This window comes from Talpa occidentalis, unplaced genomic scaffold (assembly GCF_014898055.3).
Source record: "Talpa occidentalis isolate TD23 unplaced genomic scaffold, MPIMG_talOcc4v2.1 talOcc4.9, whole genome shotgun sequence".
Lineage (NCBI taxonomy): Eukaryota > Metazoa > Chordata > Mammalia > Eulipotyphla > Talpidae > Talpa > Talpa occidentalis.
Genome location: NW_023605305.1, coordinates 98535360 through 98558895, shown reverse-complemented (window position 1 = coordinate 98558895; position 23536 = coordinate 98535360). Strand labels below are relative to the sequence as shown.

Genomic DNA, 23536 nt, shown 5'->3' with positions numbered 1-23536 from the left:
TTTTCCAAAATATAAACGTTAAAATTATGATAGCAAAAATACACAGTGAACAATATGCTCATTTTATTATATGAAATTGCTGGGTATTTTAGTGCAGATTAAAAAAATCCTCTACAAGAATTCAGACTACTTTGATTTAGTTTATTTTATATGTGTAGCGCTTGTGAATACATTTCTCTATTCATATGCTTATACTGTGTCTCACCCATACACCTTCTAAATTGGAGACTGATATTAAGCTATAACATGATGCTCTATGACTTGATCTCATGATATGATAGAATTCTTGCACATTTTCTACACAAAGTCGTGAAACTGAACTGAAATATATTAGAAATTTTTAGGCATTACACCTTTAGTTATTGTTCAATGTTTTTTAAATTATAGGTGTTTTTTTTGTAAATTCAGTATGAAAAGAAGATTTTAGTTCAGCATCTCTCAATTTTTGAAATTTTATAAGTGCTCAGTACTCCTCTTTGTCACATGTTTCTGTAGTGAACAATACTTTATGTAATGGGAAAAAACATAATCTGAGATGGTGACTCCATTCATAACCTTTTTTTAAAATCCTCATTTTGTTATGCTCTAACCAATTGTGTGATACACACAATTAATGTATGTGGTCACATAGAGAGAGAGCCTAGACAGCAGTTATATGAAACAGATGTTAAATGGGGATTTGAAAAATCAATGAAATGAATGCTGTTTTAATGCACGGTGATCTGATTTCATATGTGTTATATTGAATCACTCCATTCTTTCTGAATTCAGTCTGAACACCGAGAACTAAACGTATTTACAGTGGGGCATCAGGGAAAAGATGGAGAGTTTTATTGAGAAAAGAATCACAATAGGGCATTATTGATCTGTTCTCTTTCTCATCAATATATAGATCATAGAATGATAACCCATATGGCACTGTTGTCCCTTGGAAATAAGATATAAATCCTTTGAGTCACATAAGTGATCTTTAAGTGACAGATGAGAGAAACTTTATAATCTATTGTGGAGTTGAGGGATGCTTTTGTCCTCGAAAGGAATATTTTACTTCCATATTGTAATCTCAACTGTTTGAGCTTGATATAAGAATAGTTTGCTATATATATATATATATATATATATATATATATATGCACTTATATCCATGATGCATATATTTTAAGTCTACATTTACATATCATTTTTATTGCCATGATACTATATTACGGTATTTTATAAGTTTCAGGTGTGTATCACAACACATCTTATATATACCCATTTAAATGGTCTCTTATGATTAATTGCTATATTTTATATTTGGGGAAGTATTTACTATGAATCTTTTTTCATGTTAGTTTTTATTTTCATGGTATCTATTTTATCCAGAGCAGTAATAGTGACTTATATTTGAATGTTATTTTAGATTTACCATGTTTTCTTATGTGCACTTTGCTACTTAATTTTCAGAACAACCCAGTACATCAAGAATGGTTATTGTCACTCTAAAATCAAGCCAAAGTATTAGGTTATTTTTCCCAAATACTGCAAGGAAGAATAACACTAGAACCCAATTATCCAGTCTCCTAGGTCTTGGTACTTTTAAGACATTATGTTACTCTTCACTACTCTAATTTGGATGTCAGATGAAACATCAGAGTCTAAATCTGGCCACTTATATGTTCTTGAAGCATATGTGGTTTGAGACCTCTGTAGTCTGTAGAATGATTAAAGTTAAATAAATTCCTTTCTCTGGCCACTAAAGTTAAATAAATTCCTTTCATTCTAGCCATTCTATCCAACACTGAGCACTTAAATATATAAACATTTATTTTGTATATCATGAATGAGATGAACTTTTAATTTATCTCTGTCCAAATGTATCATTTTGTGAAATTAGAGGTCTTTATGAGAGGAGCAGAAATAAAACATTTGTTTCACATCCATGCAAAGAGTTTTACTTGTATTCACTTTATTCTTCTAACATGGCTGCTGCTTCACAGAATGAATAACTTACTTATCCATGGTCATAGTATCTAGAAAGTGCAAGGACTAGAATTTCATTGCAGAAAGTCTGACTTAAGAGCTTTTATTCTTATTCAATATACTGTTAACAAAAATTATGAAAATAAGGCAGGTGATATTGATATTTTTAAAATATGTACTGAACAAAATTAAAGAAAAATGGTAGTTACATGGGGACATTTCTTTTCCAACTCCCTGGGTGAAAGCTGCAGTAGGTAGTAGGTATCCCTTGGTCATAGTTTATTTAATGAACCCATGTTAATCCATGTATTTTAATGCTCTTTGTCATAGAGCACCATTCCCCAAATCAGTGTTAGAAAATGGGAATTGAGATCATATACTGTGTTTTCTTCTTTAAGAGGGAAGTGAAATTCCATATGCTAAAGTAAAAAGATAACTTCCAACCCTTTGACATTAGCTAAATTTTACTGTTTTTAGCTGTAGCCTTGAAATGAGTGACATCATCAGAAGAACTTTGCTACTAAAATCTTCTCATTGATAAATGAAATTAGAAAACTTGTATACCTCTAGAGAGTGTTTGGAATAGTAGACTGATGTGTTTTCTCTTTTTGACCAATATTGATGTTTAAGAGAAATGCAAGATTAGTGGTAAGCACAAATAAGTTTATTTCAGAATAGCAAAGAATATAATTCAGGGAGCACAGTTTCAGCTTAGAATTTAACATGTGCCCTTATAAGGGACCCAAGTTGGGGACTTCTTAGAAAGATGAAAAAGATGCATGAGTTCATGAAGGATGAGGTAATGGATGAATTCATGGGGAGGTGAAGAATTAATAAGATAAATATAGTCATGTGGAGGGATCACAAAGTAAAAATAGGTAAAAGTTCTCTTTATCAGTCCTTTCAAATAGGTTATTCTTACTCTTAGTGACTTCTTGGAATGTTAGCTGTTTGGTTCAGTCTGAGGGTTGCAGCCGGTTTAAAGAGGATAGTAAAGTGGCTTTTAATATTGCTTCTGTGATACCACTTTACACACCAGGAATCGAAGGCATTCATTCCTAAACATTCTCTGTGTCTTCTCTACTTTGGTGGGATTTGTGAGACTCTCTCCAAAGAGAGTTCTATCTGATCACTCTTTTTCCCTTGATGGCTCAGCTGCCATTCAAATGGATGCCTTCAAGAAGAAGAGGCTTCACACAAATTCTTGCTCAATCATTTAACATTGAGTAAGTGACCCCGTGAAATAACACAGACAGACATAAAATCTGAGGAATTCTAAAATATATCCTCCCATAATTCTAAAATATATCCTCAACCTTAAAAGCTTTTTCCTCCTCTTTTATTACTAGATGGCAACTTGAAACAGAATATTTAATATCTTGTTAATGTTAATTGAAGTTGTACCGAACTTAATATGAGCAGAAACAATTTACTATATGTACTGCTATTATTTATTTGGTAGTTGGTCCAGAGGGAGGTTCTTTGGAAACAAGCAGAGATACATATTTCAAAGAATATCAAATATTGAAAAACAACCAGCAGATACCCAAGGGAGATGCTCTTAAGAAGGAAAACATTTCGGAAAGGAATTATGCTAGAGAAAATTATCACAAAACAAAAATGCAGCCTAAAGAAGAAGGCCTTCTTTTCTCTACCATAAGATTAGAACCAGGTCATAGATCCATTTTGACTTATGTGCCCATCTGTAGCTTTACATTGAAACTTAATCCATATGTTGAATGATTAATTTAGGTATCCCTTGTCATGTAGCATAACTTTTTAACAGAACTTGTTACATGAAAAATGCAGCATTTTCAATTTAAAGTGTAGACGATCCAGTCAGAGTATTCAGGTTAAAAATTGGCTCTTCTTGTTACTTGTTCTGTGACCTTCAGCAGCTATTAATCTTTTTTTTTAATTTTTATTTATACAAGAGCCAGGGCACAGGCAAGATGTGCGGGGGGGGGTGACAGGATTCACCAGAGACAGAGTGGGGGAACAGAACAAGAAGACTGACGAAATACACTGCTGAGGGGAGCAGTGGGCGAGACAGGAGAGGTCTGCTCACCATGTGGGTTGCTCCAAGGCCGGCAGGGATCGAATTGGCACTGCAGAGGCTGTGTATAGCTTCATAGCACTGTGCTCAACAGCCTGTGCCACCAGGGAGGCCCAGCAGCTATTAATCTTAATGTGACTCAGTTTCCTCATATCTAAAATGTGAAAAATAATAGTAATTGTATTCATAGAGGTTTTTTGAAACTTAAAGTAAGTTTTTTGAAACTTATGTACCAGGAATTTAGAACTGTACTCGCAATTTGTGTAATCAGTACACATTTTATTAGATTTTCTATGATATAAGCAGAACTGTATTTAAATTCCTTCATTTTTCATTAGTTCTTAAGAAGTTGATCCTTTGTATAAATACATGCTGAAACACCAAAAACTTCAGTTCCTGCAACAACAACAAAAAAACTCTCTGGCCTTCTTGAAAGCCAAAGAGCTCTTTATATCTACTTCACTGAGTTGCTTTGTTTGTCAAATCTTTGTCAATTTCTCTTATTCATAGACCTCCTTCTTCCCACTGAAAGGTGAATTAAAAAGTCATTTCAGTGTCATTTTGAAATCATTCTGGTATAGACACATACCTTATTTATTAACGTGCCACCTACTCTCAGGGAAATCTTCCTTTGATAGATGGGTATTTTCAAGTTTCATTATCTTTCATATTTCACTTACAGTTGCTGCATTTATCTTTCTTTGTAGCATTTGTTTAAATTTGATAAGGTTTAATGCTTTGATTTAACCTATTCTTTCCTTGCCTTAAGATGTTAAATTGTGAAATTGAAAGAATTGATAAACTACAGGTTAAGTGAACTTATCTTAACATGAATAGCTAATGTTCATTGAGCATTCACCATGTGCCAGTTCTCAATTTTTTTTTTTTTAATAGAGGCATTTTTTTTTATTTATTTATTTGTTTGTTTGTTTGTTTTTATACATGCACTGGGTACAGTCAGAAGCGCGGGAGGGTGAGAGAATTCACCAGAGCCAGAGCAGGGAGCAGAGCAGGCAGAAGGACCGAAGTACACTGCTGAGGGGAGCAGCGGGCGGCAGGAGAGGTCTGCGCACCATGTGGGATCCTCCTCTGGTGGCCGGGGAGCAGCCGGAGATCGAACCGGCGCCGCAGAGGCCACGGGCAGCTTCGCAACCCAGCGCTCAACCGCTGCGCCACCGGGGAGGCCCAGTTCTCAATTTTTTTTATGTATGTATATATTCGTTCAATCCTCACATCTATGAAAGCATTGTAAATACTCTCCATTCCTGGGCCTCCCTGATGGCGCAAGGGTAAGTCTCAGCACTATGAAGCTATCCTCAGCCATTGCAGCATGAGTTTAATCTCAGGACAGGGAGCTGACCCACATGGCGCAGTAGACCTCTCTTGCCTCACCCGCTGCTCCCCTGAGCAGTGTATTTCAGTAGATCCACCTGTTCTGCTCCCCACTGTGTCTCTGGTGAATCCTCTCACCACCCCCACACCTCTGGCCTACACACCAGCTCTTGTGTGCATAAATAAATAAACCTTAAAAAAATACTATCCATTCCTATTCTAGAAATGTATTAGTAGAAAATCAGAGAAACTAAGAGACTATTTTCAGGTTTCTCCAGAAAAAACAAACTATTAGGAGATATATTTGGTTTACACAATTGTGAGAGCTGACAAATCCAAAATCTATAGCCAGGCCAGCAGACTGAAAGTCTTCTTTCTCAGGGAAATCTGTTTGGTTTTTAAGGCCTTTTGACAGATTGAATGAAGCCTGCTAGCATTATCAAAGTAATCTTTACTTAAAGTCAACTGATTTGTAGATATTAACCAAATCTACAAAATGCCTTCACAGCAATACCTAGATTAGTGTTTGATTGGATAGCTTGATTCTATAATCTAGCCAAGTACACAAAAAAATATCACAGGAACTTAAACAACAAGATCACAGAGCTGCTAAAATGGAAGCAGAAGGACTCAAACCAAAGTCTGTCTGATAACAAACAAAAAACAAAAAACTCTGCTCAGAATCCCTCCTCAGCATCACGTTTAGTATTGGATCAAGTACTTCTGCCAACTGGGCCAGGCACCACAGAGTTTATGAGGAAAGCTTCAGAGCCACTGTCCTGTATATAAGGGATGACTTGTCACCCAGGTAGGGAGAAGGACTCCTTAGACCTTGGGGCTCTAAAAGTATATGTGAGTTGTGCTGTGGCTAAGTAGGCTGCTGGTTGAGGGATCCTAATGATGCCATCCAGTTACTGGCTCATTATTCCTCTTTTTAATGCCAATATCCATATTTCAGAACATCTAACCTGTGCCCTCTTGAACATTTACAGGGAGAATCTGACCCAGTAAATGTTAAATTCATTATAGTGATGAATGCAGAGTGAGGTGAAAGTACAGGAAGCTCACTTGGGCTTTGCAGTGTCATTTAATCCGAGTAAAAAATAATGAAATTTAAATTTTACCAAAGTTTTTACCTTGTGAAAATATCCTTGCAGGAGAGGAGAAATCATCAGTGGGGGCCAGTGGTGTGGTTAGTTGGAATGCTTGTGTTTCTTTAGATTATTTTGGTGATAGGTTTATACAAAATAACTGCAGAGGTAAAGCTTCCTTTATGTCTTCACCATGGTAAGTAGTGAGGAACTCAGATTAGGAATCTGTAAACGAAGAATCTTAGATCTTATTGCCACTGTCTCTCCACCTCTTATATTCTCTGTGCCTTGGTTTTGATTTTACCTTAAAATTTTTGCTTATCGTTCCTGAAAATGCATAGCATTTCAGGTTGCTTTTCTTCTTTGTGGTTTTTTTTTTTTTTTTTAAAACAGGAAAACGAAGTTTTATAGAACACACCCTGTCTCAATCATATAGTAATATAAAAGGGAAGATAGGTTTATTTGAATTGTGATATATAACTCATGTTGATTTGACTAATTAAGTGTAGCTTAAACTAAGTTATCTTTTAATAGCTGCCCAGAAAAATTGTTTTGTTGTTAGAATATTTAAGTATATATTCCATGATTTTTCTGTAACTTCAAATACCTCCTACCCCAGGCTTTCTAAAAGAATTGCACAAATAACCACACATTTATGTAATGGTTTCTATGTCACAAATATATGTATTTCTGTGTCAGAAGATGAAGAAACAGTTGTGTCCCCACTTAATTGTTAGAGAAAACAAGGCACAAGAAAGTGAAATTATTTGCCTAACCTTTCTTGATAAACAAAGTGATTTTAAAAATAAATGGTTTTAAAATGATCTGTAAGCAAAGGGCAAATCTTTGGGGGTAGGGGATGGAAAGGCTACTGAGCAAGGAAGAAAAATGTTTGATTTAATTTGAAGGGACAGCAGTGGTTTATTGCTGGTTACTCACTCAATCCATAAGCACCTTCAGCTTTCAGATCAGATATTCTACCTGCCTTATCTCACATGACAAAAGTCATCTTTGGACCATGCTTATTATGCTGTGTGTCCACAAGCCAGTATCCATTGTCCTTTATTTAACTATAAAATAAAACCCTTCCTCTCTAGAATGACCCTGTGGTAGAATGAATTTTGGACAGTAATAATAATAATAATAATAATAATAATAAAAAACAGTAAATTCTCCCTCTGTTTAGATGAATTAATTCTTCCCTTTTCCATAGGGAGGTGATGGCTATCAGATTTGCTTCATTTGTACTCTGAATTTTTTTTTATTTTCAGATTTTTGGAAATAATTTCCTAGTTATATAGTTGATATATGCGTATTGTAGAAATTTTGGAAAATAAGCAAAGCATAAACATTTAGATTGTTCATAACTCCACTAACAGAAATTCAAGTTACGTAGTTTATATTCTCTTTCTTTACAAAGCTTAAATCTTACAAAACTTTCTTCATAAAACAATACACAGTTTGTTTCCTGCATATCTTTCAACACTCTATTTTTACTAAGTCTGATGCCATATTTTAAATATATATTTTTAATGACTACTCCTTGTTTTATCTCTTTTAAAATAAAACACATTCATTCTGTTCACATTTTAATATTCCCTTCATATTTGTTCTCTCACTCTCATATTTTCCTATAGTTACTCTTTATTTGAATGTCTTAGTATTTCCTTAGGCTATATTCAAAACTATCTTTAAGAAACTGAGCACCAATCATGTATTTCTACCAAAAGAGCATAACAAGTTTTTACCCTTGTCATGTAGTCTATGATTTCCTAAATCCTTTTTTTTAATAGAGGAAAACAGAGCTTATTGTTTTAATTTGCAGCTTTCAAATTGATGATGGAATAAAGATTTTTGGTGTTTATAAATAATTTTTATTTTTGATTATCCCAAATTTTATTATCCTTTGTTTATGCTTCTATGGAAAATGGATGTGTTCCTTATTGAAACTGAAATACTTATTTATAATATCAAAATATTTTCTTTATTAAATTATTCTCCTCATTAATCATTGCCTCTTAATTTGCTTGTAGTATTTTTGAAATGTAGAAGTAGCTGAACTTTTGTGGTAACATTCACTTTTTTTTCTTTGAATATTTTTTATCTTTATTTCTTAGAATGATTTTCCATATTTAGGAACTTGATAAACATATAATTTTGTATGATCTCTCTTATATTTTGTGTTGAATTTCTCATTTTTAGCAGTTCAGTATACTAGGAAGATTTTATTTTTATGTAAAGAGATTATATTGCCTGATTTATACTGTTACACTATATTTAGGTTTATATGTATGCATCCTTGTCTGTATATGTGTGTGATTTATGATGTGTGCTTAATTGCATATTAAAGGTGTACTCTGAGGGTGTTTCATTGTGTTACGTACATTCTTTTATATTGATTTGTTTATAGATTTTTCTCTTTTAAGAACTACAGTATTTTAATGATTGCAGCTTTCCAATGTTTCTGTTTTAAATATCCACTAGATTACGTCCCTCCATGTGCTAATGCTATTTTATCATTTTTATTACTTAGGCTTGCCGGAACCCAATAAAGACCCCATCTTCCAAGGCCTGACACAGGACCAGGGGTTTTATACATCTAAAGACTTTTTGCCACTTGTAGCCAAAAGCAGTAAAGCAGGTATAACCTATTGTCATCCTCTCTTAATATTGCCTACGTTGCTGTAATATTATAAAATCCAGGCTCAGTAGATCATTGCTTAGAAATCACGATCCTTTCATAGCACCAATACAAAGTTAAAAAACATATTCTGATGTAACAGTTAACAGCTTGTCCATCATCTGTTTCTCCATTCTTTTGATCAAGCATCATCATAAGGATCTTTCATTGTGTTATATGTAACTCTAAACTACATCATGAATTCTAAGTAAGAATGTCTTAAACATTGGAACATGTTGTTGAAAGAAGTGGCAGGAACTTCAGTTTGGGAGATACTTTATTTTATTCTATTTTATTTTAACATAGGACAAATTAACATATATTTTAAATGATTTGTGTCCCAGCAACAGCAAGTTTCAGTGTTATCTTGAACAGCAATTTTTTTAAAAAATATTTATTTATTTATGTATACAAGAGCTGGGGTACAGGCCAGAGATGTGGGGAAATGGTGAGAAGATTCACTAGAGACAGAGTGGGGAACAGAACAGGCAGATCTACTGAAATACACTGCTGAGAGGAGCAGCGGGCAAGATAGAAGAGGTCTGCTGCGCCATGTGGGTTGCCCCCTGACTGTCCAGGGGATCGAATTGGTGCTGTAGAGCTGCGGACAGCTTCATAGGTTGTGTCTCAACCGCTTGCACCACTAGGAGGCCCTTCAATGGCAATTTTATGAATTTAATGTAAAATACTCTAGATAAAGTCACTGTATAATATCAGAGATTCTTCATATCCTGCAAGAAGAATCATCTGAAACTAGACCTTGGCAGAATTGGACTGGAATCATCGTATTAGTGATAAGGAAGCTATAATATATACTCCCCAACTAGATCATTTAAATCCTCTAATCATACTTTTAAGAAAGTCTGAAGCTACTTTGACATCTATTTGGACATGGAAAAGAAAGGAACTTCCCCCCCACCAAATTTAAAAAGATAAGAAACTTCTCTCTATTACATCACTCTGTAGAAGTTTCCAGTGAAATGTGGAGAATGGGGTGCTCATGTACCTACAACTGTTTCTAAGGACAATTATAGTACATGTAGCATATATTTGAGAATTACAGAGAGCTGATTATATAATCCAAGTACATACTCGTCCAAGCAAAATGATTGCACTTATTGAGATTATAGGCCTATGTTACCCATTGGTACCATTTCAAAAATTATAGTAATTTATCTTATCAACAGTTTTGTCTAATCTGATAATACAGGGCCACTTAACACATAGAGAACACCTGCATTTTATGTATCTACAAGAATGTTCCTGTGGAAATCAGATCTTTATATTGACACCTTTGAGAAATGGACACTTAGAAAGTAATATTTATATTGTTGATCATTTTACAAACAAAATAGGGAAAAGTGATAGAAGGGACAAAGTTTTATTTTAACTACTTCAAAAAGGTAATTCTCAGAAATCATTTATATAAAGAGCAATCATTCAGCATCATGTTTTACTTTATTAAATTAAATATATAGCAAATCTATGTGTGGTAAATAGCCCTAAATCATATTAATAAAGTATCTAAATAACATATTCCATGAAATTCTGTAAATTACTAATGCAAATTTAAAGGATCTTTATTTTTCCTCCTAACAAAGAAAAATTTAATGATGTCAAGTTAAAAATACACATCACCACTTGGACATATTAATTGATTGATTTCAGTCTGTTATGACCTATACTCTTTAAAAAAATGTGTTGTAGCTATCCTCCTAGAAGGAAAAAAGAAGTTAAAGGTACTGACTATGAAATTACATATATGAGCATATTTTAAAAATGGGAATAAAACTGTCTTTCAATGAAGCAGAATAATTTGATAGTGACACTCCATCCTCGAAAACTGCAAGATGCAATTTTACACTGCTTTGAGTACAAGTATCTTTTGAGCTGTCATGCAGAAATGGTTTCTCTACTTGAAAATGGGGTTTTCCTTTCATCATTCAGGAATGTGCGCCTGTCACTCTCCATTGCCATCGATACGGGGAACCGTGATTGTGCTCGGAGCCGGCGACACTGCTTTTGACTGTGCAACATCCGCTTTACGTTGTGGGGCCCGCCGTGTGTTTGTCGTCTTCAGAAAAGGCTTTGTTAATATAAGAGCTGTTCCTGAAGAGGTAAAATGGAACTATCGTAAAATATGGAGTTGCAATGCAACAGATTTTAGCAGATGAAGCTATTAATATGCAATCTCCTAGTTTAAATCATTAGAATGCTCTAGAAATAGTGAAATGGAAATTGAAAAATTTCTGGGCTATCCAAAATGGTTTTTTTCTGATTTAGACATTAAATGTAATCTCTCTCTCTCTCCTCTCTCTCTCTCTCTCTCCCTCCCTCCCCCTCTCTTCCCCCCCACTCACATATACACATGTATGCATATATGTGTGTGCTTGTGTGTGTCCGTGTGTATATATATATATACACACACATATATATATATATATAAAACTGATATGGATAAAATGAGAAATTTATGTCAATACACAAGTGCTTCTTCTTTTTGGTATTAATATGTTTGAAATGTGTTGCTTTTTACTAATAACAGTGGAATGTGTGAAGCCTGCCATGTCCTGAATAATAGTGATCTTCACAGAATGGATGGTTGTAGGAGACTGTGCTAATTAGAGGTATTTGGAATTTTCCATGAGCCAAGTTCACAAGCCACATTCAAAGACATATACCTTGGTTATACTCACAATTGATTTATTCTGCTGTGAAGCCAGTCAAACAAAGAGATTGCCATGAAAGAACTCTAATGTAAACATTGTTTAGAATTAATAATTAGTTAACTTACTAAAAATGTCAGATTGAAAATCATTTCATTCTTACAAATGGCTGATGACTAATCTTGAGTGAGGCATCTTCTGGGTACATTTACCGGAGACTTCTCAAATTTTAATGTTATTAGAGAAAGATAATGCCTTATAAAGGATATTAGTTCTGAGAACAAGAACCAAATGTATTTATAGAAAGATAAATTACTCATTTTACCCAAATCAGTATTATGAATTTGATTTACTTCAGAATGCTTTAGAATGCCTGCACATATTCAGAGTCTCTGTCCTAAGCAAGAATTATAACTGTAGTCAATAAGTAATTTGTCACATGTATATTAACCACTTTACAGATTAAGCTCACTAAAATATGAGAGTCACCACTGGTTTATGACTGGCTTTCAAATGTTAGTTTTATTCTCTGGATTTTCACCCATCCAGTATGAATTTTCAGACTTTTCTTCCCAAAATCCAAGATGGACATAGTCTTATAATCATAATAGTTTTTTTCTGGATTGTTGTCTTAAGCAACAATTAGTGCAATATTGCCTTTATATATATATATATATATATATATATATATATATTTAATTATTGGAATTAAGTGACTTGCTTAAGATAAGAGGACAGGAGCTAATTTTATTCATCATTGTATACCCATGCATAGCATAGGACCGTACCAAAGAATAAATATTTGAGAATTATGTTTTCAGCTAAATATTTTAAATTTTGTTCTTCTGATTCCTTATAAAAGACTGCACCTTGAAAGTTGGAAGGGAAGGTGGCTCTGAATGGCAGTTGTTAATTTACTTCACACTTTACATTGTAGTCATCTTCCAAGCAAAACTAGAAATGAATAGTGCCTATTTCTTCTGCCTTAAATACAGTGCACACACACACACAAAAATTATATTAGCTAATAAATTAACCATATAGAGGTTGATGTTTGTTTGTTTATCAATGTTCATTGATCATCCTGTGTGTGCCAGGTATTGTTCCAGGCAATTTAAATATAGCAGAACAAATGCTCTTGAGGAAGTTGTACCGAGTGAGGGAAGACACTAAATATTCAAATAGATGAATTGTTACACAGCTAGTGTGTAAAAAGGTGACTAGTGCTATGGAGATTAGTTAATTAATGTGAGTTTACAGAGTGTATTTATGGGAAGAGGGTGTGTTGGAAGAAGAGGTGGGATTTGCCACTTTAAACAATGAGGCCATGAAGACCTCTCTAGTAAAATGACTTCAGACTTTAAAGATGAGAACATTGATCGAATGTAGATATCTGGGAAAACCACTTTCCAGGTCAAGGCAAATGCCTTTCCCTTTGAGGGGAAACTCTTAGACTTAAATTTTAAAGATACTATTGAATATGAACTAAAGGGAGGTTAAATCAGAATCAAGTAATATAGTAAGAAGTAGTAATCTGGCTAAAAGTAAGAGTAGATAATTATTGCATCTAACAGGGTCATGGGTCAGAATTCAGGCATAACTCCATCATGAGGCCAGGGCTCAGGGAACTGAGTCATTATTTCCAAATAATTGAGAAGCAGAGGGTCTGTGGAACACCACGTCATGTGCCAGCAGTAAAGTTAGAAAACTCAAGGGGATCTGGTACAGAATTAAAAAACTAGAACAAATGTCTTGATGCATATTAGTGGCTAACATGAAACTAAATATCTTGTATGTCCTAAAGTCATGTGGATGTAAGCTCCATGAGAGCAAAGCTGTGGTCCTTTCTCTTTTACACTTTTTCCTTTCCTTGCCTAAAGTAAAAGGTTGCCACACATATAAAGGGTTTAACAAATAGCTATGGATTAAATGTCTCATGGAGGGACTAGGCAGGGCCTCTTAGCCTTAAAAAGGTTAATGCTTTCCATGTTAGATCAGTGTTTCATCATTGACCCTTTATATGAAATTTTAGGCAAAATGCCTCAGGTAAGAGATGGAATAAAAAGTAATACGTTATCAGAATGTGCATAGAATTCAGGGTTGAGCGCCCCACTGCCCCGCCATGGTTGTACTTTCATGGAACCGGGGATTTTCAGTACTTGTTGCAATCCAGTGTTAATCTTTCATGACTGCTGCCTGGACCCGTAACATGCTGGTGCTACACTAAAGAAACATACAATACTGGATAGTCAGTAAGATGATGAGAATCACATTTCAAATTCAAGTCATAGGTTTTTGAAAGAATATGTTTCAGGACAAATGTTTAGTCAATATGAAAACCTAATTTTTTACCCAGTTTCTCTGTTTTCCACCTATGCTTACTACCCCGAAAACACCCAAAGTGCAAACACACTTGGTTTCTTTAAAGAAAGTGAAGATTGAAAAGCAGGGACATTTAGCATTATTCTCAAATATTAGTATTGGTTAGTAGGGCGGGCTTCTTGGATAGAGTTTGGGAACAACATTATGTGTGTTAGCAAAAGACCCCATTGTAGGACCTGTTAGCATGTTTGGTGTATATTCCCAAGCGGTATCTAATTCTCAAATTGTTTTTGAGGGAGTGAGCAATAGAAAATTCTTCATTTGCTAGTAACAGATATGAATGATTACAAAGACTGGTTGACATTTAACATGGAATTGTTTGAGGCTATGTCTGTTCCATGGTGGCTAACAAAGAACAGTGTGATTGGATCTAGAAAAGTTTTAATCTGCTCAACTAGGAGTTGGTATTCCCCACTAGACTGTGCATCCCATTTGTCTCAAACAGAGGTTCCCAAACATCACTGTGCAGCAAAATCATGTTGGGTAGGGTGTGAGGGGGGTCTTGTTAATCCTAGCTTGCTGGGACCCTTGGCTCAGAGTTTCTGATTCAGTAGGTCTGGGCCTGAGAATTTGCATTTGCAAATAAGTTCCTTGGTCATGCTGAGGCTGCTGTTCCACTGCTCTAATGTATCATCAATGTAGTTTCCAGCTGCCTAATTAGAGTCATAAGCTGTGTGCTGTTTTGGGGCACTTTCCATCTTAGTTAAGAAAGCATTAATGCTACAGGATATAGGTTTGATGAAACGAAGATACAGAGGCATCACCAGCATATTGATGTAATTCTGATTCCAAATGTCTTTCAGTCTCCCTTGTGGTCTTACACACATGCTAAATAGGATGCTACTGACAAACTAGTGCTTCTCAGCTGTGGGTCCTTAGGGAAACCAGCCAATCACTCAGCACTGTCCTCTAAGAAGATGAGGGAAAATCTGTTAATAATTCCCTGCAGTACTTTCTGCAAGCTTAAATAGGTGAGATTAAATTTCACAGGATAACAGAATCCCCCAAAATGCTGGTATTAAAAGCTGTTGACAGATCAGATAGAGCTGCAAGAATGCTTTAGGCAGTTGGGAATCCCTAAAAGGAGGCGTGAAGGTCAGGGCTCAACAGACCCACTTGAGTTGATAAATTTAAAGGATAAAGTTGGGATAGGACTTTGTACTTCTTATTAATTATTACTGAAAAGAATATGGCACAAAATTATTTTACTAGCACATTCCGACACAAAAAAGATTATTTCAAGAATCTATTGTTCAAATATTCAATCTCCAAAATAGCTGTAAGATCTGATAGATCTTTAATTTTGCTGTAATTTAAATGACTATGCTACTCTTTAATACCCCTTGGTTTCTCTCTTTTCTTTTGCCAAAATGGTAACTAATTTAATTTTATATGCTTGTTTCCACATATTTTATCTTTTTATAGAGTCAACTATTTTGATAATTAATGCTACTTTGTTATTTTTAATAACACAATACATGTACTAGATTGCCTGGTCTCTTAGTCAAAAATGTCTTCATCTGTTATTGAAACTCTGAAATAATACATATTCTCTTGCAACAATGCATTTAAATAGAATCTCTCTGATACCATATAACATACCCTTTAATAGATCATTCATGAAGTTTGAACTGTAGACTTTCCCTTGGATGTTTTTTTAATATCAAATGACCACATTAAAGCTACATTCCCAAAACTTTCATCATCAACATCTTGCCGGCTGAACTTGCATTTTCCTATCAGTAACTGATGTTTTCTAGTTTTTATTTAATTGCAAGAAATATGAACCTGGGACTCTTTTTAGAAAATAACCTCTATAAACTGACAAATTTAATTTTCCTTATAAGAGTAATGCTTATAGGAACTCTTCAACATTTGGCACCTGCACATCATTTGAGTTGCTGTTCTTCTAGGAAAGTAATCAGAGACCCGTTAGCATGATTGGCAATAAGCAGATACCTGCAAACAAACAAATATGCACAATTTGCCCCAAGCACACAAAGTCAATTAATAGTAGTTAGGGACTCCCCTGGTACTAAGATATTAAGTTTGTCTTTAATACTCAACAATGGCATGGGAATGATAATCCAAAGATCTTTATATAGTTACATTTTTGAATACTATGAAAATTGAGGGTCATGAGAAGGTAAAATGAGCATTTGGAAAGGAATTGACTACAAGTTGGAGTACTTGATTCTAGATTATGCATTTTAGTTTGAGTATGCCCATCTGTATAATTAATGTTGTAATTGTATGCTTCTTAAAATGCCTTCTATTTCCCAACCTATATTTGATTACTGTGAAGAAGATATGTAAACATTTTAGAATCTGGACCAGAAGGTTCTATTTACTCATGGAATGGCAGTGTCTTTATACTGAAAACTTTGGCAATAACTATAAATATTGCATTTGAAACAAGATATGATTAGTATATCCCCAGTCAGTTGTCAAGGTGAAATCTGCTGCATTCAAAGCTTGAATATCAAAAATGATTATAGGTAAAGATGTCAGAATACTACTCTACATGTTATAATTCGGGTGATGAAAGAGAAAAAACGAAAAACTAAGTTGGCAGAAGGCAAAAGGAGCCTGTGCCTGTTCAAAAGTATTACTTTTGTTAATTTTAATGCTGAACTATTTTTAAAAAATTCCAAGGGGATGTTTGCATTCATTTACTAGGAATATCTATAGAAGTGAAAACTATATACCTTCTATAAGGTTTCCTAATCTTTCATGTTCATATATGCTTATATACATGTGTGTATGTGTATATACACATACATACACACATACAAACATACACTCAGATTTATTTAGAGTGAATATTTTAAACTTCCCCAAGCTCTATCAAGCTTTATTAAGTAATGATATGTTGTTATTACTCTATTGACATTTATGTGAATGTTAGAAGCCTCTCTTTCATGAATATTATCCATCTCAGCTTGTCAATCTTTCTTTATTGTCCTATAAATAGAATATTAAAAAGAAATTTGTGTAAATTTTTAGACACATGTTGGTCATGCATACAATTCAAAAGATAGAACTAAATGAAAAGTACACATGAATTAATGTAAAAAACAAAGATGTGTCATTCTTTTTAAAAGTGATTTTCTTCTTTTAAAAAGGTAAATGGATCTTTTAAGGTCTGCCTCAAATGTCATTTTCTCATTGTAGCTTTCCTTAGCTCCTTTCTGATTAACTTTTTTTCTCCTGTGGGATCATCTAGCTCTTTATGATTGCTATCTAATAGCATTTATCACATAGGGTAGTTGTTACTTTATATTCATCCCACAAATTAAAATGCAAGCTCCTTCAAGTGCATTAGATCATTCAAACTGGTATCTGACTTATCTGGCTCAAAGTATAGAACAGTGCTTGATCTAAGGCAGCAGATCAATGAGGTGTGTTGAATAAATAAATAACTTAAGGAGCACTGAAAATCTTATAGGAAGATTTTCAATGATAAGAAGTACTCAAAATATAAATGTATCTATACATATATACACCTCAAAGTATTCTGTAACTTCTAAATAAATAATTCTTTTCATTTTCATTGAAAACATAAAGCTATTTTATTTTTTATAATATGAACCTAACATTAGAATAGACTAAAAAAGGTTAATTGTTTCTGGTCTTCAAAGTCCTTGTTGTGATCATTCTGCGTTTGACATTTGTGTAAAGTAATGCATGAAACTGCATATTACAGTCTGAGAACAAAACTATAACTGTATTAGAAACTTTGAATTTTAGCTATTTTTATTGAATTATAGATAATTACAGACAAGTGGCAAGTAAAGAAGCATGAGTGCTGGATACATTCCATTTCTCCCAAACAGAAAGTATTAAAAAAAAATGTATTTCAGTGTGTTCTTTTTGTCTCTCAAACTCAGTTCATGAGCTGATTTGGTCTATTCCTCTGCTTTAACTCCCAGTGAATTTTCATATATTAATAAAGCTCACACCACATTTTTTAAATTTTATTTTTATATTCCCCATACAATTGCAACCCCCTTATTTTGACTCCAATCCCACATTTCCTCGCCTCCCCCCCCCCCATAGTGTGTCTCTGGTTCATAGTTGTTTGTTGATTTTGATTTTTTTCTTTCTTATAGTTATTCTTTTTCCCGGTCCCTTATTTAGGTTTTCTAGATTCCTACTATGAGTGAGACCATCCATTATTTTTCTTTTTTCTTTCTGGCTTATTTCACTGAGCATGATCCCTTCCAGAGCCATCCATGTTGCTGCAAATTGTATGTGTTTATCTTTTTTCATTGCTGGGTAATATTCCATTGTGTGTATGCACCACATCTTCTTGATCCAGTCATCTATTTTTGGGCATTTGGGTTGTTTCCATAGCTTAGCTATTGTAAATAGTGCTGCTATAAACATAGGGGTGCAGGTGCTCTTTGGAATTAATGTTTCTGTGTCTTTTGGGTAAATACCTTCCTGTGAAATCTTATGCATTATTGGATTCCTAGCTCAAATATTTCCATTGTTTCTCAAGGTGGCTTTGGCACACTTCCTTTGTGTTGCCAGCTCCTCTTTTACACTTACTTCATAGCACTTTCCAGCCGGAGACCACTTTCCAGGCAGTGAACAGGGTTGAGGAGAGGAACCCAAAAGAACCTGGAAATAAATAACTGAAAGACACAAAATAAGAATTTAAAAGAAGTGGGACCCAGGGAACACAAGGCTTTTTATCCGGAGCTCAAGCATCCCAAGTGCCCAGTGCAACTCATTTTTATTGCTACAAACTGCCCCCCTCCCCTCCTTTTAGTTACTAGACAATGAATTATTCTCTTAACATTTAGCCTTGTCTGGGCACATGTTCACCACCAAGGTTCTGCATTATCAGGTATATTCTGTTCTCTTCCCAATATTGCCTGTTTCTCAGGCTTAGCTTTGCTGTCACAAGAAAGGATATCATGGTCTGGACATGGGCCAGTCTTCCAGCCCATGTTGACCAGACTTCCAGTCATGACCTTGATGTTCTCCTTGTCTCAGCACCTCACACCTTAGGGGTCTCCAACACTTTCCCACTAGAGAAAATTTCTAAAGGTCAGGGATCTTACTCAACTTTTGTATTTCTACTGTTTGCTATGTATGATTCTTCATGTGGAGTCCAATAAATATTGTTCAATGCATGTTTCTCTTTCTGTGCATATGAGCGGAGGGGGTAGAGAGAGAGCGAGAGAGTGAGCAAGCGAGAGAGAGAGAGAGAGAGAGAGAGAGAGAGAGAGAGAGAACACACAAGTGAACACCTGAGTTGGACACAGCACCGTGACTGCAGAGTTGTTGGGATTATCATATTACTTGATCCAAACACTGTTTGTCTACTGAGGTGCTTATTATTTTGTTTCCTTGTTCTCATTTACTCATATTGAGCTTTTATACAACTGCATTCCTGGCTTTTTTTTTTTTTTTTTTTTTTTACCAGACTTTGCTGTTAAGCCAGATCTCCATTCTCAGTTCCTAGCAACAGAAACTGACTCTGGAGCTAATTTAGTCAGAAAATAAAAGTAGTTGTTGAAAGGTGTTGTGTAGCTCACAGATGCAACTGGAAACCTGAAATTTAGAAAACATTCAGGCACAGGCAGAGGATAGGCAGCTAGAAGCACAGCCAAAATCCTGGGGGACAATTAATTGGCAGACGGAGGAGCCCAGGAAGGAAAAGTGAGAGGACTCCATCAGAGGAACAAAAGGAGACCCCAACAGTTTTAAAGCCACAGATATTCAGAGAGTAGAGAAGAGAATTCCAAGAGGAGGAGACTGGACAGTGGCAAATGCAGCAGAGATGTTGTAAGATACTGATTAGGAAGTGCCCATTGCACTTGACAATTCATTGTTAGTGAACTTGGTAAGAGCATGTTCAGTCCAGTGGTGAAGATAGAAAGTAATTCACAGTCCGGAGCTATGGGCTTCAGCAGGGCATCTTAACCTTTGGAGTATTTTGATGGAAAAAGGAGTATATGATGCCAAGGGAGCACTTTCATCAAATGAGAATTTTGAATATTTTTATGAGTTGTGAGGATGTGCTGGAAATGAGATTGGAGTAGAGAAGAGGGTAAGAATAACTGGTCTAAATGTGTATTGAAGAGGCAAGAAGAATCTGCTGCAGAAGTCAGGACTATAGTCACAACTGTGGAGGGACACCTCCTCCTCCGAGGTGGAAGGGGGGCTCATTGGGTGTGTAACTCTAGCGGTGAGTTTGTGTGGGGGGTGAAAAGTTGATGGCAATTACCTTTGATGGTCTTTGCTTTTCTTGATGAAGTGGAAAGCCATCCACTGAAAATGGAGAATTTTTTTTCAAATTTTTTTTATTGTTGACACTTTTTTCATTATATACACCTTATATATTGTGATATTTTCTAGAGCTCATGCTCTCCCTAAACAATGTAACCTCTCATTACAGAAGGTGTATTTCTGATACCCATGCATGGGGATTTTAAGCCTCTAAATTATCACTATGCATTGGTTTTTCTGGTTTTTACAGGTATATACATAATTACAAGATAATTAAAGGGCAACTGTATTTATCTGTTATGTAGTATAACTCTCATATGGAGAAGTGTACCTTTCTGTTCAAGAGTCTTCAATTTTGAAATCTTAAGGTAAAATGAAACCAAGCATCTCTAATACCATAGCCTGTACCTCAACTTTTGGTTTCAGTAAACATTTTTCACAAGAAAAGAGTAACTGCAAATTTAATTTTTATTTTCCAGAGAGAATAAGTATACCGAAATTGTTATGCATTCCATCACTGACTGTGACTCTATAAACCAAAAATTTAATATCTATTAAGAACTACTCAGGGAGCATCCCTGGTGGCTTAGGGGTTAAGTCTTAGCGCTATCACCACTATGGCCTGAGTTGGGTCCAGGGAGCTAACCCATATATGGCACAGCAGACTTCTCCTGTCTTGCCCATCATGCATTTCAGTGACTATCTTCTGTGCTCCCCACTCTGCCTCTAATGAATCCTCTCACCTCGCACACATTCTTCTATGCAGTTCTTCTATGCAAAAAAAAAAAAAAAAAGGTAAAATAAGGGAAGTGGAATTAAGTGTGGATGGATAGATTAGCAGAATTTATTGTCTCTTTTTATAACCTCTTCAATCCCCTTGGTCACCAGAATAACCAGAAGTTTGCATAGTGAGATGAACTTCATTTGAATTAGAAAAGTAATCTACATCAATTTTAATAAATAATTTAAAGGACACAAGTGAACATGAAATGTCTGGTAAACAAGGAGTGAGGCAGGATCACCAAGAAAGATCACTAGGTCCTATCTTGTTCTAGCAGGGTGTGCTTTAACCTAGACTAATATGAGGGCTCTAAGTGACAGAAGTGGCTCCATCACTTACATCAAGAAAGCTGTTTTAACATGAAATATCTCAAATTTATATTCAGATTGGTACATAACTTGTATGACTCTTTATAGAGAATCATGCCCTCTAAATTCAGTTTCCAGGTTTGATCACCATAGCAATTTTTGACTAACATGTATCTTTCCAAAAGCATTCCATAGATAAGGGCTCCATCACTTCAGATGCTCATAGTTTATTTGCCATGAGTAAGGGATTTAACCAGATAACTTTCATCTTTTATTCCCCTACACCTTCTCCCCTTACCAAAGGGAGATGATCTATTCTTTAAAAGAACTTCACAATAACTATTCCTACTCATCTCCCAAAATTAGTTTATATTTTATCATTATCTCGTTTCCCTGTCTTGACCTTCACAGCTGCTATGTAAAATGTCTTTAATGTACTAGTAGAGAATGCTGTGTTTATAAATCATCAGAGTGAACATAATTGCTGATTTGTTTGCCTCCATGAGATTTTTGAAAGCAGGGATTATTTTAATAACTTCAGCATCTAACACCATTTAGTTTATATGACAAGTACTTAATGAGTGTTTGGTTACTTTATGAATGGGCAGGACACTTATTGTATAGTCGTAAATGTTTGTGGAACAGTCACTAACTTAACAGTGATTAAAAAAGTATTTTCCAGGACTACCACTGTCCAAAGCAGACTACCTACTTTTATTTGAAATACCATTTCTGAACCCTTATGTTCATATAGTTTTGATAATTTGTTAAGTGTCCAGCTATTAGAAGATAATCTTTATAAGGAATATTGCTTCTCACACTTTAGCATATTTAAATTTAATGTGTGCTGGTTTTGAGTTCTGCTCATTATAGTTTATAAACTATGCTTACTTTGGCTATATGCAATCTAAAAATGAGTTGACATCATGCTTTTAATTACAGCAAATTAAGTTGTTTCATAATTTCCACAGTATGATGCCTGTAATATTAATCAGACCAAATCATCACATTACATAAAGTTAATCATTAAAATGATGATCATTATTGCATGCTATAGCACTCTATTTTTATTTCACTCAACATCAACTACATATCTTCCATGAATATGAAGGTAAAAATCAAAGCTAAGAAGAAATTTTTTTCTTTCTTTACTTGGATTCTTTTGAACCTTAAAAATGAAACATTAAAGATGATTACCTCTTTATCCCCCCTACAAGAGAGGTTTGTGTGTTTGCTTAATATACAAGTAGTCCCTTATGAGAACAGGTGCCATTAGGCAAATAAATATTTGTGCCAGTGACAGAAGTGTTCATATGCGAAATTATTAGTGATCATAACAAACATTAGATATTAAAAGCATCAATACTGATTTCCAAGAGCTAATTACCATGATAGACTGATCAATTTAATAATAAAATATTAAGATCCCCTGCTTGAGGTTAGACCACTGGTCAGTGTAGTTCATTTTCTCTTGACAGCGTAATAGACATGTCAGGAGGAATGCTATTTGCCTTTTGATTTCAACCTTAAATGGTCAGGTCGCACATCTTCTGCATGTCCAGTGTTACAACAGAAAGGATGTGTACTAGCCATTCAATCCATTTACTGCTGGTAGGTGACCTTTGGTTAAATTGAATGTCTACCAGGTTTTCATATCAGTCACTCATCTTGGTAAACAAAATGTTTTTTCAAGATCTACTGTGTACTAGTCAGTCTTTTTGTAGACACAAACAGTGCTGAAATTCACTTAATTTCCTTCCCTTGGTATATTGACTGGGGTACATTCTGATTTATCAGTCATCAATCTGAATATTTATTTGCTTGTACTTACCAGTTGTTACATATTTAATTACCGCTAGTGGACCTTGGGGATAGAAAGCTTAAATAAGATTTTTTTTAATATTCTGTGAAAGTGTTCACAATTTAACAAATTGATATAAATTTAGTTTTCTACCTTTATATCTGTGTTCTATGTCTCTATTATCCACATTTTGAAGTAGTACTTCTCTGTTCTATATTTTGCCTTCCTCTGCAT

At 34.8% G+C, this 23536-nt stretch overlaps 1 protein-coding gene across 1 annotated transcript in view; it reads left to right on the top strand.

The window, feature by feature from the left end:
* DPYD (dihydropyrimidine dehydrogenase) overlaps positions 1–23536 on the top strand; it is a 743206-nt gene that overhangs the window by 287019 nt on the left and 432651 nt on the right. The window contains exons 9-10 of the mRNA XM_037498291.2: positions 8975–9082; positions 11069–11238. Of these exons, the coding sequence (XP_037354188.1) occupies positions 8975–9082; positions 11069–11238 (278 nt within the window). The remainder of the gene's footprint in view (positions 1–8974; positions 9083–11068; positions 11239–23536) is intronic.